This window comes from Elgaria multicarinata, chromosome 3, assembly GCF_023053635.1.
Source record: "Elgaria multicarinata webbii isolate HBS135686 ecotype San Diego chromosome 3, rElgMul1.1.pri, whole genome shotgun sequence".
Taxonomy (NCBI): Eukaryota; Metazoa; Chordata; class Lepidosauria; order Squamata; family Anguidae; genus Elgaria; species Elgaria multicarinata.
Genome location: NC_086173.1, coordinates 173,903,945 through 173,920,348, shown reverse-complemented (window position 1 = coordinate 173,920,348; position 16,404 = coordinate 173,903,945). Strand labels below are relative to the sequence as shown.

Here is a 16,404-nt window from a genome sequence, read left to right as displayed (position 1 = left end):
TGCAGCAAGGGCAGGCAGCAGGACCGAGGGCTCCCATGCCGGAGGCTGCGTTACGCACTCAAAGGGGAAACGGCTGTGGATCCCACAAAGCCCCCAGGAGCAGATGGGGCGGCGATGCTGCTGGGGGGATAAAAGACACACACACCCATTGTGGAAAAGCCCCCTTCCCAAGTCCGCGTCTTTGCCAGGAGCCTCTGCGGCTCTCTAGTGCTGCCTCCACCGAAGGGTTAAAGAGGCGGAGAGGGGGCTGGGTCCTAGAGCCCAGGCTGGATGAGGCCCCTCCCTTCCGGCCCCACACTTCCTCCCCCCCATTGCAAAGGCGCCTGGGATTCCCCCCCTGCTCCTGCGAGCCTCGCCTGTCCGCTGTCTGCAGCCTCTTTTCCCCTGCGAAGGAGCCGGTGAGTGCAGATTGCAAGGGGGTCCCAGGGGGAGGGGGCGGAAAGAGAGCCCCCCCAGGATAGGGGGTGCAGGTTTGGGGCAGGGGGTGGGTTGGAAGAGAGAGGGTGCCCCGAGCTCCCTCCCCAGGGGACTGACCCACTTGGGGACCCTCCAGGAGACCCCCGCCTTGCACCTCCTTCCCTCCCTATAACTTGGGGATCGCGGAAGGGAAGGCTGCAGAAAGGAGGGGGGTCTGCGAGGGACCCAAGAGGAAAGGTCCCGGGTGGGGAGGAGGAATGTCCCACCTGCGGGCAAAAGGCTGCCCTGGTGTCCTGTTTGCATTGCAATTTTTGTTTTGTTTCCTCTCCCTGATGCAAACCTAGTGAATAAGCAAAATTCATAAGCCACTTTGGTCACGAGGCCTTCGAAATACAACCTGGGGCGCTTTTGATGTATCAGGTGAGCCCGATCTTCACATCCTGAGAGTGGGGAGAAACCGCTGTTACTCAGGTCCCTGTTTGGGGTTCAAGTGTTGGGAGCAGAGAGGGCTTAGAAAGGGAGCGGTGGGACGGATTGGGAGAGAAACTCTGGTTCATTGGAGATGTAGAACCAGAGCAAGGGCTGGCACTTTCAGCTTTTGGTAAATACCCTGCCCTTTAAAGAACCAGTGTTTTTCCTTAAAATGTGTTCATTAGTCATTAGTATCGCTGTAAATCATATATTCTGAGTATGTGCATAGAATGCAAGCCATGTTTTGTCCTATTTTTTTTAATTATTTGTATCTGCGGAGATACCCAGATACAGATTATATTAAAAAGTGGGGGAGGAATGGCCCTGTTCCTCTCCCCTCCCCCATTCTGTTTGTCTGTTTTGCTTTTCCAGAGGCGCGGGGCTGGAAAATTCACACTTGCCTTCCTTCCCGTGCAGATGTTGGGAAGGAGCGCAAGTGCGGGTGCCTGGATTTCTCGCTTAACCACCATGGTTAAAGCCATGGTTTAAGGTGTCTTGTGAAAGAGCCCAATTTGTATTTCATTTTTAAAATGAGCATAATAGCAGTAATAAGGTTGCATTGTTCTTTCCTTTTCTACCAAAGGAAGTGATTTTCCGTGGGATTACTTCTGGTGGAAACATTTCCCTTCTCCACTGCAAGAGAGATTTAGCCCTTTTTATTCCAGGGCTCCACCTTGTTGGATTGATCTAGATCTAACTGCAATCCCTGGGAAAGGAAAAAGCCCATTAATTCATATCCACAGGGGATCAAGATCAAATCAAATACCAACTGCGCCCTTATCTGGACAGAGACAGCCTAGCTACAGATATCCATGCTCTGATAACCTCTCGTTGGATTACTGCAATGCGTTATACGTGGGGCTGCCTTTGAAAACGGTCCGGAAACTTCAACTGGTACAAAACAGGGCAGCACGGTTACTAACAGGGACTGGCCGGTGAGACCACATCTCTCCGGTCCTTTTCCACCTTCACTGGCTGCCAGTCCAGGTCCGGGCCCGATTCAAAGTGCTGGTATTTACATTTAAACCCCTAAACGGCTTGGGGCCAGGCTATCTGAAGGAACGCCTCCTCCCATATGTACCTTGCATAATAGCTATAAATTAAAAGTATCTGCTACCTGTCCTTCCCCGTGGAGAATTAGGTGAAACAAGCATAGCTATACATCACACCTGATAAGAGCTGGTCGAATTGGAATCACACCAGGTTGGGGGACGCTGTTTTATGGCTCTGGATCCCACAAAGCCCCCAGGAGCAGATGGGGCGGCGATGCTGCAGAGGGGGAGAAAAGTCCCCACCCCCCAATGGAAAAGCCCCCTTCCCAGGTCCGTGTCTTTGCCAGGAGCCTCTGCGGCTCTCTAGTGCTGCCTCCATCGGAGGGTTAAAGAGGCGGAGAGGGGGCTGGGTCCTAGAACCAAGGCTGGATGAGCACCCTCCCTTCCCGCCCCACACTTCCTCCCCCTCCCCATTGCAAAGGAGCCTGGGATTCTCCCCCTGCGCCTACGAGCTTCGTCTGTCCGCCGCCTGCAGCCTCTTTTCCCCTGCAAAGGAGCCGGCGAGTGCAGATTGCAAGGGGGTCCCAGGGGGGAGGGGGCGGAAAGAGAGCCCCCCCAGGACAGGCGGGTTTGGGGCAGGGCGTGGCTGGGAAGAACGAGGGAGCCGTCTCCAGGGGACTGACCCACTTGGGGCCCCTCCAAGAGACCCCCCCACACCTTGCACCTCCTTCCCTCCCCATAACTAGGGGATCGCGGAAGGGAAGGCTGGAGAAAGGGGGGGTGTCTGGGAGGGACCCAAGAGGAAAGGTCCCGGGTGGGGAGGAGGAATGTCCCCCCTGTGGGCAAAAGGCTGCCCTGGTGTCCTGTTTGCATTGCATTTTTGGTTTTGTTTCCCCGCCCTGTTTCAAACCTAGTGAATAAGTAAAATTAACAAGCCACTTTGGTCACGAGGCCTTCGAAATAAAACCTGGGGCGCTTTTGTTGATTAAGAAGGGAGCCTGCTATTGGTTTTAGGACGTCCCTCTTTGATGTATCAAGTGAGCCCGATATTGACATCCTGAGAGTGGGGAGAAATCGATGTTACTCTGTTGCAATTTTGGGGTTCAAGTGCTGGGAGCAGAGAGGGCATAGAAAAGGGAATTTCACCAGGTGATCCATGTATGCAAATGGTAGCCACTGAAATTGCCTTTTCAACACAACTGTTAAAGATAGAGTTGGAAGGGGCCTAAAAGGCCATCAAGTCTAACCCCCTGCTCAATGCAGGAATCCACCCTAAAGCATCCCTGACGGGTGGTTGTCCATCTGCCTCTTGAAGGCCTCTAGGGTGGGAGAGCCCACAACCTCCCTTGGTCACTGGTTCCATTGTCGTACTGCAGTACTGTTAGCATAGGTGCCTCCATTTTCTAAAGGAAGCTGTAAAGTAGCCATTATACAGCAGTGAAAATGTCATGTATGCGAGAATATCTCCTTGAGTGCATCCTCGCATCTGTCTTATCTAACATAAACAAGCGCTTTGGCTCCAGTGCTCCTGGGTCAAAGTTAACTTTCTGTAACTTACTGTAAGGCCAAAGGTATTGTTTACAGAACAGAGAGAACTGTTTAGCAAAATTAGCTATGCTCCAGTGTTATGTTCTGATTGGTTTATGCTGCAACAGGGCCCTGCCCCTTGCAGGCTTCAAATGCTGTGCTGAATTCCCAATGTCTTTGTCTGATTGCTCCCTTTGAAGAGACCAGACCTTGATTACTAATCAATAAAGCGCTTTTGAACCCTCTGTCGCAGAACGTGTGGAGTTGTGCTTAGGGGCTGTTTGGATTTCGTCCCTGGGTGAAAGAACATTGATCTAACGGTACAACTGTTAAAGATACAGGAGCCCTGTCCTCGTTTTCATAGGGTCACCCTAAACCATTCATCTCTTAAGGCTTCCTTAGTGGCATATTTCATGTGTTTAAAAAGCTGAAAAAGTATTCAGTGTTTTCTAGCTTAACTTTTAAAATAAACGTTCACACATTATTAACTTTTAATGGCATTAATTCAGCTCTGGTTACACACTCTCTCTCTCTCTCTCCCGTTGGGGCAGAGTCAGAACTTCATTTACAACCACAAATCTGGTTCCTTTGGGACGGGGGTCGCGGAGCCCCCTTTGAGACAGGTGCTGGCTCTTACGAACAAGGAGGGGGGAGTCTGTTCTTCTCAGCTGCACCCTGTCGAAGAATTCAAGCAAATAGCTATGTGGGCTTCCCCTGAGCCCACCCTGTGCGAATATAATTGCTTTGGGCCTCTTCTCTAGAAATCAAAGTATCTACGCTTCCGCAGTAACTGGAAAATGTATTAAGGTTGCAACCGTGAGACGAAGTCTTGTGAAGGGTATTGAAACACTAGTTTCACAAGATTGTGTGCCTCCTAGGACCGTTAGAGGGTGTCGTGGCTTGCTTTAGAAACAGCTAACCATGAAATGAACAGACGGGCACAAGTTTCTCAGTAATCATTGACGTCTTGTTTTTCTGTCCTTGAAAAGATTGCACTCTGCACATGCGTAAAATCCTTGCTTACAACTGGCTGAGAGGCTTACCTGTTACTGTTTTATGATTGACGTATTCCATGGAGCGGTTCTGCCTTGTTTCGAAGGGGACTGACCCTATAAGGAGGTTAAGGCTTTCCTGAAAATAGCGGGCAGTTCTTTGGGTCCTCTGAGGGCTTCCGCCTTGCAGTGCTAAGCGCTGCTTGTAATAAACTTTCTCGAAAGAGAGAAACGTGTCTTCGAGTCTTTGAGCACCACTCAGTGATCCCACTTAGAGGAGACGCGCCTTTCCAGGGTTCCTCGACACCCCGTCGAAATATCAGCACTGAAGTTTGGGCCTGTGGCCTACCTTGCCAGGCTGGTGTTTACAGGAAGCAAATTATTGGGGAAGGCACATGGGCCTTGTTGCTGGAGGGGGGGGGGCGGTTGTTCAGCCATCCTTCAGCAGAATGATCAGCCAAGCAGCCATCTGGCTCCGTTACGAGGTTTTGCCAAGGTGGGAAGGTGGGAACCTTCTCACGGAGAACCCTGGTGTGCCTCCTTCACACTCTCCGTTTTAATTCCTACAGCGCAGCACAGTCCCTGCCTCAAAGGAGAAATTGGCAGCCAAGGAAGGAGACTGTTTCGAGTCCTGGTGGGAGCAGAAGAGAGTGAAGATGGAAGAGCAAAGCTTCGCTGGCCCTGAGGCAGGAAACATACAGGGAGGGAGCAGTGCAGAGCCCTGGGAAGGAAGAGTGCAGGAGGACCAGCCTGGGAGCAACACCTCCTCAGAGACGGAGCGCCAGGGCTTCAGGGACTTCTGCTACCAGGAGGCCGAAGGGCCCAGAGAGGTTTGCAGCCGACTCCACCACCTTTGCCACCAGTGGCTGAAGCCAGAAAGGAACACGAAAGCTGAGATGCTGGACCTGGTGGTCCTGGAGCCGTTCCTGGCTGTCCTGTCCCCGGAGGTGGAGCGCTGGGTCAGAGAGTGTGGAGCGGAGACCACTTCCCAGGCGGTGGCCCTGGCAGAAGGCTTCCTCCTGAGCCAGGCAGAGGACCAAGAGCAGGTGAGAGCATTTCATCCTGATGACTAACAGGGACTGTGTTCTTAATACTTCCCTCATCTTTATTTTACATGTCCTCTAAGGAAGAGATGCCCCAATTTCCAATGACACCTGCAAGTATAGTCATGTGTAGAGCAGGCCGTTGTTAAAATATGCAATTCCCTACCAGAGGATGCAGGGATGGCCATGAATTTTACTGTTTAAACGGGTTAGACAATTTTTTGGAGGAGAAGGCTATGAATGGCTATATCCTACCTCCAGTATCCTAAGCAGTGTGTCTATGTACACCAGTTGCTGGGGAACATGGGCTGGAGGGTGCTGTGACACTCATGTCCTGCTTGTGAGTTCGTAGACAACAGCTGATGGACCACTGTGGGGAGAGAATCCTGGAGTAGATGGACCCTTGTTCTGATCCAGAATGGCTTTTTTCATGTTCTTATGATCACAGGAAAACTGAATGGGTTTATGAAGTTCTGGGGAAGGAGGGGATCCTTCTTCAGCCAGTGGCAGAGTCTCCTCCCAACAGGACAGGAATAGCATTCGTAGACGCCAAACTGCTGTTTTTACAGCGGAAGATGCTGGATATCAGGGAATGTCTGGGAGGTTCTGTCTTTCCTCCTGGCTGGTTTTTGGAGGGTGTTCAAGCGCTTTGCTTATGCCAGGGTTGATATCTCAGCCCCCTGACAAAGACACATGGCTTTTTGTCTTGGATGGTAGATCCACTTTAGAATGAGACCTGAAAGCCAAACCGATTGGGAAATGATGCCCTCGGCCCTGACCTGACCCATTTCTTTCCTTCCCACCTCCCCCTTCTCTGTCTGGGATCCTCCCTCCTGTAAACAAAGTAAGTTTAAGAAAACTTACACTTTTGGAGCGAATGCAGCTTTTGTGCTCACAGATGCGGGTTCTGATGGTTCTTGTGGTCTTACCAATGTACAATAAATTACACGGACTCTTGATGGCATGAATCGCAAAAGCTGCATTCGCTCCAAAAGACTTCAGGCACCTCTGGTCAAGCATTTTCTTGATATGGGACATGATGACAAAGACCTGAGATTCTGGATTATTGAAAGGATTCGAGGATATGGGACAAGAGTAGACCATGAACTATGAAGGAGGGAAATATTCTGGATTTTCACCTTAAGGACATGAGAACCACAAGGACTCAACGAAGAGTGTAAATGGATGCCTTGGTTGTAATCCTGTTCTTCTATTTTAAAGTACAGCTCTATTGTAATCCTTTTCTGTCATTTCTTGACATTGGTTTGATACGTATTTTCATTCGTATATGTAGTAAGTATTATTAGGTTTGTCTTAACGATGTTTTAAGCATCATATCAGTCCACTCAGTCCCCTTTAAGGGAGCATACAGTCCGTGAGTATGGTTGCTACACGTTTTAGGATTTGAAAAGCAGCCTAATCAGGAGCAAATTTCAGAGATTACTTACTCCTCAATTAGTTGAGGAGGTGCAGGGAACGCTTATCGAATTTACAGATGACACCAAATTGGGTGGGATAGCTAATACCCTGGAAGACAGAAACAAACTTCAAAGTGATCTTGATAGGCTGGAGCGCTGGGCTCAAAACAACAGGATGAAATTGAATAGGGATAAATGCCAAGTTCTACACCCAGGAAAAAGAAACTAAATGCAGTTACAAGAAAGGGGATACTTGGCTCAGCAATACTACAAAGGAGAAGGATCTTGGAATTGTTGTAGATCGCAAGCTGAATATGAGCCAACAGTGTGATGTGGCTGCAAAAAAAGCAAATACTATTCTGGGATGCATTAATAGAGCTTCCAAATTGTGTGAAGAACTGGTTCTCCTCTAATTCAGCACTGGTTACACCACATCTTGAGTATTGGGTCCAGTTCTGGACACCACACTTCAAGAAGGATGCAGACAAGCTGGAGCGTGTTCAAAGGTGGGCCATGAGGATGATCACGGGTCTGGAGACAAAGCTCTATGAGGAGAGATTGAAAGAACTGGGCATGTTTAGCCTGGAGAAGAGAAGATTGGGAGGAGACAAGATAGCACTCTTAAAATATTAAAAAGGTTGTCACACAGTGAAGGGCCTGGATCTCTTCTCAAGCCTCCCAGAGTGCAGGACACGGAATAACGGGCTCAAGTTAAAGGAAGCCAGATTCCAGCAGGACATCAGGAAAAACCTCCTGACTGTTAGAGCAGTATGACAAAGGAATCAGTGACCTAGGGAGGTGGTGGGCTCTCCCACACTAGAGGCCTTCAAGAGGCAGCTGTTCAACCACCTTTCAGGTATACTTTAGGGTGGATTCCTGCATTGAGCAGGGGGTTGGACTCTGGCCTTGTAGGTTCCTTCCAACTCTATGATTATATGTACACCGGTTTCTGGGGAACGTGGGCAGGAGGTTGCTGTTGCACTCATGTCCTGCTTGTGCTCTTCTTACGTTCTTATGATCACAGGAGAAATGAATGGGTTTGTGAAGTTCTGGGGAAGGAGGGGATCAGAGTGTCAGTGTGAGAGTCCTCCCAACAGAACAGGAATAGCATTTGTAGACACCAAAGCTCCCATGTTTACAGTGGAAAATGCTGGATATCAGGGTTGAACTCTCAGCCCCCTGACAAAGACACAAGTTCCTGTGCTGTGTGGCTTGGATGGTAGATCAACTTTAGAATGAGACCTGAAGGGCAAAGCGATTGGGAAACGCTGCCCTTGACCTTGACCTGAGCCGTTTCTTTCCTTCTCTAATCGCTCTTCTCTGCCTGGAATCCTCCCTCCTGCTTCAGGTCGAGGGGATTTTGGCCAGAGCACCCACAGATATCCCTGAGGCAGAGAAGGCTCCACCGGGCATCACACAGAGGCCGCTGGATAGGTGGATCTTGCAGGAGGGGGATGGAGGACCCTCCTCACTGGGTAAGGATTAGTGGACGTATTTCCCCATGGTCTCCCTTCCTCAATTACGCCTGAAGTGCATGAGCTGTCTTAATGTTCTCCTTGAGCCTGATTTTGCTGGGGGAGATACTCAAAAAGGAAATGTTGTTTAGTAATGTGGTTCGAGGGTATCAGACCCACTCTGGCCCGGTCTTACACACTCACCAACTAAGGTCCTCCTCCAGGCACCTACTCAGAGGGAAGATCAGAGGACGACAACAAAGGAGAGGCCTTCTCTGTGGTGGCCCTCCCAACTGTGGAACAATCTCCCCAATTTGGTTCACATGGCACCGACATTGTTATCTTTTCAGTGCCAGGTCAAGCAATATGTAATTAGCAATATGTAATTAGTAATATGTAATTAATTAGCCTGGGTCTGTTTTTATAGGGTCATAGTTTTAAAACTTGTTATAGTAGTTTTATATGTATGTGTATATTGTATGTTTTCGCAGTTTTAAATATTTGGATATTGTTTTTAAGTGCTTCGGCTATGGTATGGTAAACAAATGCAATAAATAAAAAAACAATGAAAATAAACAATGAAAATGGGAATAGTTAAGAATGTGAACTTACCTTCTCACCTTCTTTACCTTCCTCACAGGGAGCAAAACAACCTGCAGGGGAAGTGAACTGATCCTGGGGGCTCCTTCTGGACCTCGTTGGCTTGGTGGTGGAGCGGAAGCGGTTTCTGCACAGCCTGGGCAGGTAGGGGAGTCCTGGGGGCCTCCGTCTCCTGCGCATCTCTTTGGTCCTGGAAGAACCTGCCCCTTTAGCCTTTGCTCTTATTATTATTATTATATTTATTTGTATCCCGCCTTTTGCCAATGCTGGGCCTCAAGGCGGCCTTACAAAGTTTAAAATATACATGGGGGGGGGGGGAGGGAAACAAAACCATAAACAATTAAAAATACACAACAAAATTATAAGACATTAACAAAGATGGAGGTCTGGATTATTCTCCAAAGGCCTGCTTGAACAAAATTTTTTAGCCTGCTTCCGAAAGCCCATCAAGGAAGATGGCTGCTAGGAAGGCCTTGAATGTCACTCGCAGTGCTTTGGCATTCAGAAAGAGGACCTCACCATCCTTGTCTTCATGGATTGCTACATAATGCTTAAAGAGAGCATCATTTCTTCTTCTTCTTCTTTCAGGGTCTGGTGACCTTTGAGGAGGTGGCCGTGCATTTCTCGGAGGAGGAGTGGGCTCTGCTGGATCCAGGCCAGAGGACTCTGCACAAAGAAGTCATGGCGGAGAATCGTGGGATCCTGGCCTCTCTGGGTAAGGAATGGGATTCCTCTGGGTAAGGCTCCCTCTCTGCCTCTTTGCCAGATCCTGGAAGGTGGAATTTCAGCTCTTCTTTCTTTGTGTCAGTGCAGAATACAAACGTCATTGACTCCGAAGACCTGACAAAACGTTGAGAAAAGCCCATTGATGGACTTGCTCTGTGGCAGAGATGGCTGCCAATCCATCTGACTTTGCTGCTATAATTGCATCTGCATCATATTGAAGATGTTACAGATATTATCTTAATGGTCTCCATGGAGGAGAGGAGAGTTAAGCCTTTTCAGAAGACAGCTCTGGAAAGCTTGCTTTTCATTTTAAGATTTAACTAGCCATTGAAAATAACCATTAGGGTTGAATTCCCACTTTCCTGTTCCCAATTAAATGGGAATTAATTAAAGCTAGGAGAAAATGGCAGATTTTAAGTGTATTTTATTTTTACAGTATTTTATGTTGTTCATTTATTCTCCCAACTACTTTATTTGAGTTACTCCATATAGATGAAAGCATTGTATGGCAGTCTAGTTCTCAGTTCTATTGATCGTCGGGATATTTAATGTGTTTGGAAGGATCTGCCTCACCAACTATTTTTTTTTTATCCTGTGAATCAAATCAGCAACCATTTGTTTTGTTCCAAGATTTCAAGATGATTTCTGTGTTTATACTTGCAGGTGATCACAGGGAGAGCAAGAAAAATGGCCTACACCAGAGAAGGAAAACTGAAACTGAAGAGAAGAGGGAAAATGAATCTATTTCTTTGGAAGGATCATACGTCTGTGAAACTCCAATACTAGAAGCACCAAATAAAAAGAACATTCGTAAAAGGAAGAAACAGAGTAAAACTCAGAAGATTCATTCTAACGTTCAATGCCTAGTGTGTGAAAAACCATTCACTTTCCACTCACAACTTAACTTGCATCAAAGAATTCACACTGGGGAGAAGCCCTATAAATGCTTTGAGTGTGGGAAGAGCTTTGCTCGCAGAGAAACACTTATGCTGCATCAAAGAATTCACACTGGGGAGAAGCCCTATAAATGCTTAGAATGCGGGAAGAGCTTTGCTCGCAGAGAAACACTTATGCTGCATCAAAGAATTCACACTGGGGAGAAGCCCTATAAATGCTTAGAGTGCGGGAAGAGCTTTGCTCGCAGCATCAGCCTTAAGCTGCATCAAATAATTCACACTGGGGAGAAGCCCAATAAATGCTTAGAGTGCGGGAAGAGCTTTGCTCACAGCATCAGCCTTAAGCAGCATCAAAGAATTCACACTGGGGAGAAGCCCTATAAATGCTTAGAGTGCGGAAAGAGCTTTACTCAATGCTCAAGCCTTAAGGAGCATCATAGAATTCACACTGGGGAGAAGTCCTATAAATGCTTAGAATGTGGGAAGACCTTTGCTCAGAGGACACAGCTTAAGCAGCATCAAGTAATTCACACTGGGGAGAAGCCCTATAAATGCTTTGAGTGCGGGAAGAGCTTTGCTCGCAGAGACACACTAATACTGCATCAAAGAATTCACACTGGGGAGAAGCCCTATAAATGCTTAGAGTGTGGGAAGACCTTTGCTCAGAGGACACAACTTAAGCAGCATCAAAGAAATCACACTGGGGAGAAGCCCTATAAATGCTTTGAGTGCGGGAAGAGCTTTGCTCGCAGAGACACACTAATACTGCATCAAAGAATTCACACTGGGGAGAAGCCCTATAAATGCTTAGAGTGTGGGAAGACCTTTGCTCAGAGGACACAACTTAAGCAGCATCAAAGAAATCACACTGGGGAGAAGCCCTATAAATGCTTTGAGTGCGGGAAGAGCTTTGCTCAGAGCATCAGCCTTAAGCGGCATCAAACAATTCACACTGGGGAGAAGCCCTATAAATGCTTTGAGTGCGGGAAGAGCTTTGCTCAGAGCATCAGCCTTAAGCGGCATCAAATAATTCACACTGGGGAGAAGCCCTATAAATGCTTAGAGTGCGGGAAGAGCTTTTCTAAAAGCAGCAGCCTTAAGCAGCATCAAAGAATTCACACTGGGGAGGAGCCCTATAAATGCTTTGAGTGCGGGAAGAGCTTTGCTGACAGCAGCAAACTTAAGCAGCATAAAAGAACTCACACTGGGGAGAAGCCCTATAAATGCTTTGAGTGCGGGAAGAGCTTTGCTGACAGCATCAGCCTTAAGCGGCATCAAACAATTCACACTGGGGAGAAGCCCTATAAATGCTTTGAGTGCGGGAAGAGCTTTTCTGAAAGCAGCAAACTTAAGCAGCATAAAAGAACTCACACTGGGGAGAAGCCCCATGAATGCTTTGAGTGCAGGAAGAGCTTTTCTGAAAGCAGCAGCCTTAAGCGGCATCAAACAATTCACACTGGGGAGAAGCCCTATAAATGCTTTGAGTGCGAGAAGAGCTTTGCTCAGAGCAGCAGCCTTAAGCTGCATCAAAGAATTTTGTGTCATCTGCAAACTTGATAAGCGTTCCCTGCACCTTCTTCAACATTTAATAAAAATGTTGAAGAGCACTGGGCCCAGGACTGATCCCTGCGGTACCCCACTCCTTACCTCCCCTCAGATTGTGAGGGTACTGTTGATAAGCATTCTTTGAGTCTGAGTCTGTGGCCAACTATGTATCCATCTAATAGTTGTTCCATCTAGCCCACTTTTAGCTCTTTTGTTTATCGGAATATCCTGGGGCACTTTGTCAAAAGCTTTGCTGAAGTCAAGATATATGAAGTCCACAGCATTCCCACAGTTCACAAGGGAGGTTATCCAATTGTTCTTGACAAATCCCTGTTGGCTTCTAGTAATTATTGCATTGTTTTCAGGGTGCTTACAGATTAACTTCTTTAGAATCTGCTCCAGAATTTTCCCAGGGATGGATGTCAGACTGACTGGCCTGTCTTTTCCCAGGTTCCTCCTTTTTGCCCTGTTTGAAGAAGGGACAACATTACCCTCCTCCAGAGAGAGATCTATGTTTATACAGCAATCAAAAAACCCAAGAGTTAAAATAAAAATATTGCAGGATGCGAAAGAAAGAGGAGGGCTGGGCCTACCGGACCTCAAAGTGTATTTCTTGGACTGCTGTTTAATGTGGATGAAAGATTGGGTGTTGATGAAAAATAGGAGACTGTTGGAACTGGAAGGACACGAATTGAGATTTGGATGGCATGGCTATTTGTGGTACGATAAAGCCAAGGTTAACGGAAACCAAGGTTCAGTCATAAAATACCACTTTGGGTATCGGCCCGGGGGGGTATTCATAGAAGGGAATTGATAAATATGCCTAAATGGTTGACATATAAAGATGTATTACAAATGTCACAAGATGAATCTCAGTTAAAATCAAGGGAGGAACTGCTGAAAGATGGTCATAACTGTTTTGGCATGTACAAATTAGGTTTCCTTGTGCACAAGTCATGGAAAGGTTTAAAATAGACAAAAGAATGGTGGGTTTGAGCAATCAAAATCTGAATTTGAAATGACGTTATGTCCAAATGATGAACATGTTATCTCAAAGATACATAAACTTTTATTAAAGTACGAGACGGAGGATGAGCAGGTAAAAGACTATGATAAAATGGGCTCAAAACTTTGGATACAACATTTCAATGGAACAGTGGGAGAATATGGGGTGGAAAGGTTTGAAATTTACATTATGTTCAAGACTTAAAGAGAATTTTTTAATATGATGTACAGATGGTATATGTCTCCTGTAAAGTTGGCTGAAATGTATGAGTCCCTTGGGAAACTGTTGGAAATTAGGAGAAGGAGGAAACTTTTATCATCTTTGGTGGACTTGTAAAAAAGCCAAAGCATTCTGGATACAAACACACTCTTGAATTCAAAAAAATGAATGGATATTGAAGATGTTGGAGTTGGCGGAGATGGCAAAACTCACATCGATAACGAGAGAAAAGTCCACATCCACGTTTATTGTTAAGTATATGAAAAGAAATACTTGCTTAGTCATTAAAATTGTGTGTGTATGGCTATCTCAGGGTTAAACAGAGAAAGTCTATCTGTGGGCAATTACCTTGAGATAGAGGCTGTTCTGGGAACCTTGCCAAGATTCTAAGTTAGCCTCATCACAGCTGTATGTAATGTAGATAAGAATTGTGTAAGATGTGTATATAGTTTCTCACTTGTGTAAAATGGAACTGATCACTGCTTACTGATCACTGCTTACTGATCACTGCTCTATGGTCACTGCTCTCTGTGTATGCCTCAGTGTGCTGATCTGAACTGATCTGAATTGAACTGCACAGAAGCCTGAAGGAAATAAACCAGCTCTGCTGTGTAAGACCTGCGTGATGTGTGTTTGTTTCTGAGCACAAACAGAGTTCCAGAAAGAGAAAAGTTCTGGCACAATAACCCAACAAAGGTTATGGGCCCAGGAAAGCTACGTCAGCATAACTAGAAGAACCAGAACTTGGTGGGAACGGTGCAGTATCAGAACCAGAACCAGGAGTCTGCTAAAACAGAAAACTGTTGATGAAGGAAGACATCAAGCTGAAGCCAGTGCTGCAAAGTGAGGAAAAATCTCAGTCGGCTGACTCTGAGGAGGACTCTGAGCAGGAGGACGGTGAGATACAAATTCCTAAAGCAGAGGAAATGGCAGGAGCTAATATGTCTGGTTTGCATCAATTGTTAGAAAAGCTGAATGACTCTAACTATGCATTATGGTCTTACAAAATGCAAATGTATCTGATTCAGGCTGAACTGTGGTATGTAGTCACAGAGGATCCACCAGATAGAGCAGATCCACAGAATGCTAAATGGTTTAAGGACGATGCAAAAGCAATGGCAGTTATTGCATTAGCTGTGGAAGACTCTCAAATTTCCTTCATTCAGTTTTTGAATACATCAAAAGAGTGCTGGAATGCGCTACAAGCTGTATATCAAAGAGAAACAGCGGGCAGTAAAATAATTCTAACCCGGAAGCTGTATGGAATGAAGCTGAAACTAGGGGAGTCTATGTCAAACCATTTGAAAAGCATGAGAGAAATCTTCAATCAACTCAGGGCACGAGGGATGGAGTTTACAACTATACACCAAGTTTATGTGATTTTGTCAAGTCTTGATTCATCGTACGACGCGGTTGTCACCATGATGGAAAGTCAAGAGGAGAAAAATTTAACCCTCGAGTATGTAGCTGGAAAACTACTGGAAACCTATGAAAGAAGACAAGCTTCAAAACAACAGAGCCTTAAACATCCTGTGGCTGAATTTCAACAAAGCCATAAATCTTCTGATGTGGTGGCTGCATTAAAGGCAAGGAAATGCTTTAACTGTGGTTCCACAGGACACTTAAGGCGGGATTGCAACAACAAGAAGAAGAAAAAGCAGTCGACAGCAAAGTGGAGAGAAGAAAACAAAATAAATGAAGCTGAATCAACAAAGAAGTGTCTTCTAGCAAGAGTCAAAGAGACAATGAATCCTTGGTTTTTGGACTCTGGGGCTTCAATAAGTATGGCAAAAGACAAACTTTCATTTGTAACCTTGGAAACTTCTACTTCAAAGCAAAAGTGTGTTACCCTTGCAAATGGAACAAAAATCCAGATTTGTGGTGTGGGTAATGTATATTTTGATTGTCTGGGAGTTGAACTACAAAGTGTTTTATATGTACCAGAATTAGAAACAAACCTTCTAAGTGTGTTTCAGTTAACAGAAATGGGGTATGAGGTTTGTTTTACTGAAGAAAATTGTACTATAAAACAGGGAAACAAGGTGTGTGTGCAGGGAATAATGAAAGAATCTTTGTATGTGATTAATACTTGTACAGAAAATGAAGTTGTAGCCAGCAAAGTCACAACAAAAACAATAGCCAATTGCAAACCACACCAAGAGTGCATCCATTTAACTCATAAAAGGTTTGGTCACGCTAACTATAAAACAATTTCTAAGATTCCAGAATTGTGTGAAGGGGTGAAAATCAAACCATGTTCTAACTATGTAGAATGTAATGTATGCAGTGAAACCAAGTGTCATAAGTCAAAGATTCCAAAACATAGTGAGAGAACAACAAAAAGAATTTTTGAATTAATTCATGCAGATCTTGCAGGTCCTTTTGAGACAAGTCAAGGAGGAAACAGATTTTTCTTGTCTATTGTTGATGATTACAGTAGATTTGGATTTGTGTATGTGTTAAAACAGAAGAGTGAAACTTTTGGAAAGTTTAAAGCCTTTGTTAAGTGGAGTAAAAATAGATTTAAAGAACCTATAGCTAATCTAAGAACGGACCGGGGAGGTGAATTTCTCAGCAACCAATTTAAAAAATTCCTCAGTGATGAGGGTATACAACATGACCTTACTGCTCCATATTCACCATTTCAAAATGGAGTTGCAGAAAGGAAAAACAGAACCTTGCAGAACATGTTAAGAGCTCTATTGAAAGAGTCAGGATTGTCTAACCTGTTCTGGGCAGAAGCTTTGTCCACCTCAAATTATTTGTTAAACAGGCTTTACCACTCTGTACATGAAAAAACTCCATATGAAATGTTTTACAAAAGAAAACCTAGAGTGTCACATATAAGGGTTTTTGGAAGTAAATGTTTTGCTCATGTTCAGAAAGAAAACAGACCAGGAAAGCTAGCTCAAAGAGGTTTGGAATGTAAACTGTTGGGATATGATACACAAACAAAAGGCTATCGTTTGTGGTCTCCATATCACAAAAGTGTAATTGTGAGCAGAGATGTAGTTTTTCATGAACAAATGCAGGAAACAAAACAGTATGTAAGTTTGCCTGTAGAACAGAAAGCTGTAGAAACAGAAGAAATTCCTGAA

At 45.6% G+C, this 16,404-nt stretch overlaps 1 protein-coding gene across 1 annotated transcript in view; it reads left to right on the top strand.

The window, feature by feature from the left end:
* The window catches only part of LOC134395814 (uncharacterized), a gene marked incomplete at both ends in the record, with an annotated part of 217,491 nt that overhangs the window by 104,092 nt on the left and 96,995 nt on the right, over positions 1-16,404 (top strand). The window contains 1 exon segment of the mRNA XM_063121973.1: positions 10,548-12,074. Within this exon segment, the coding sequence (XP_062978043.1) occupies positions 10,548-12,074 (1,527 nt within the window).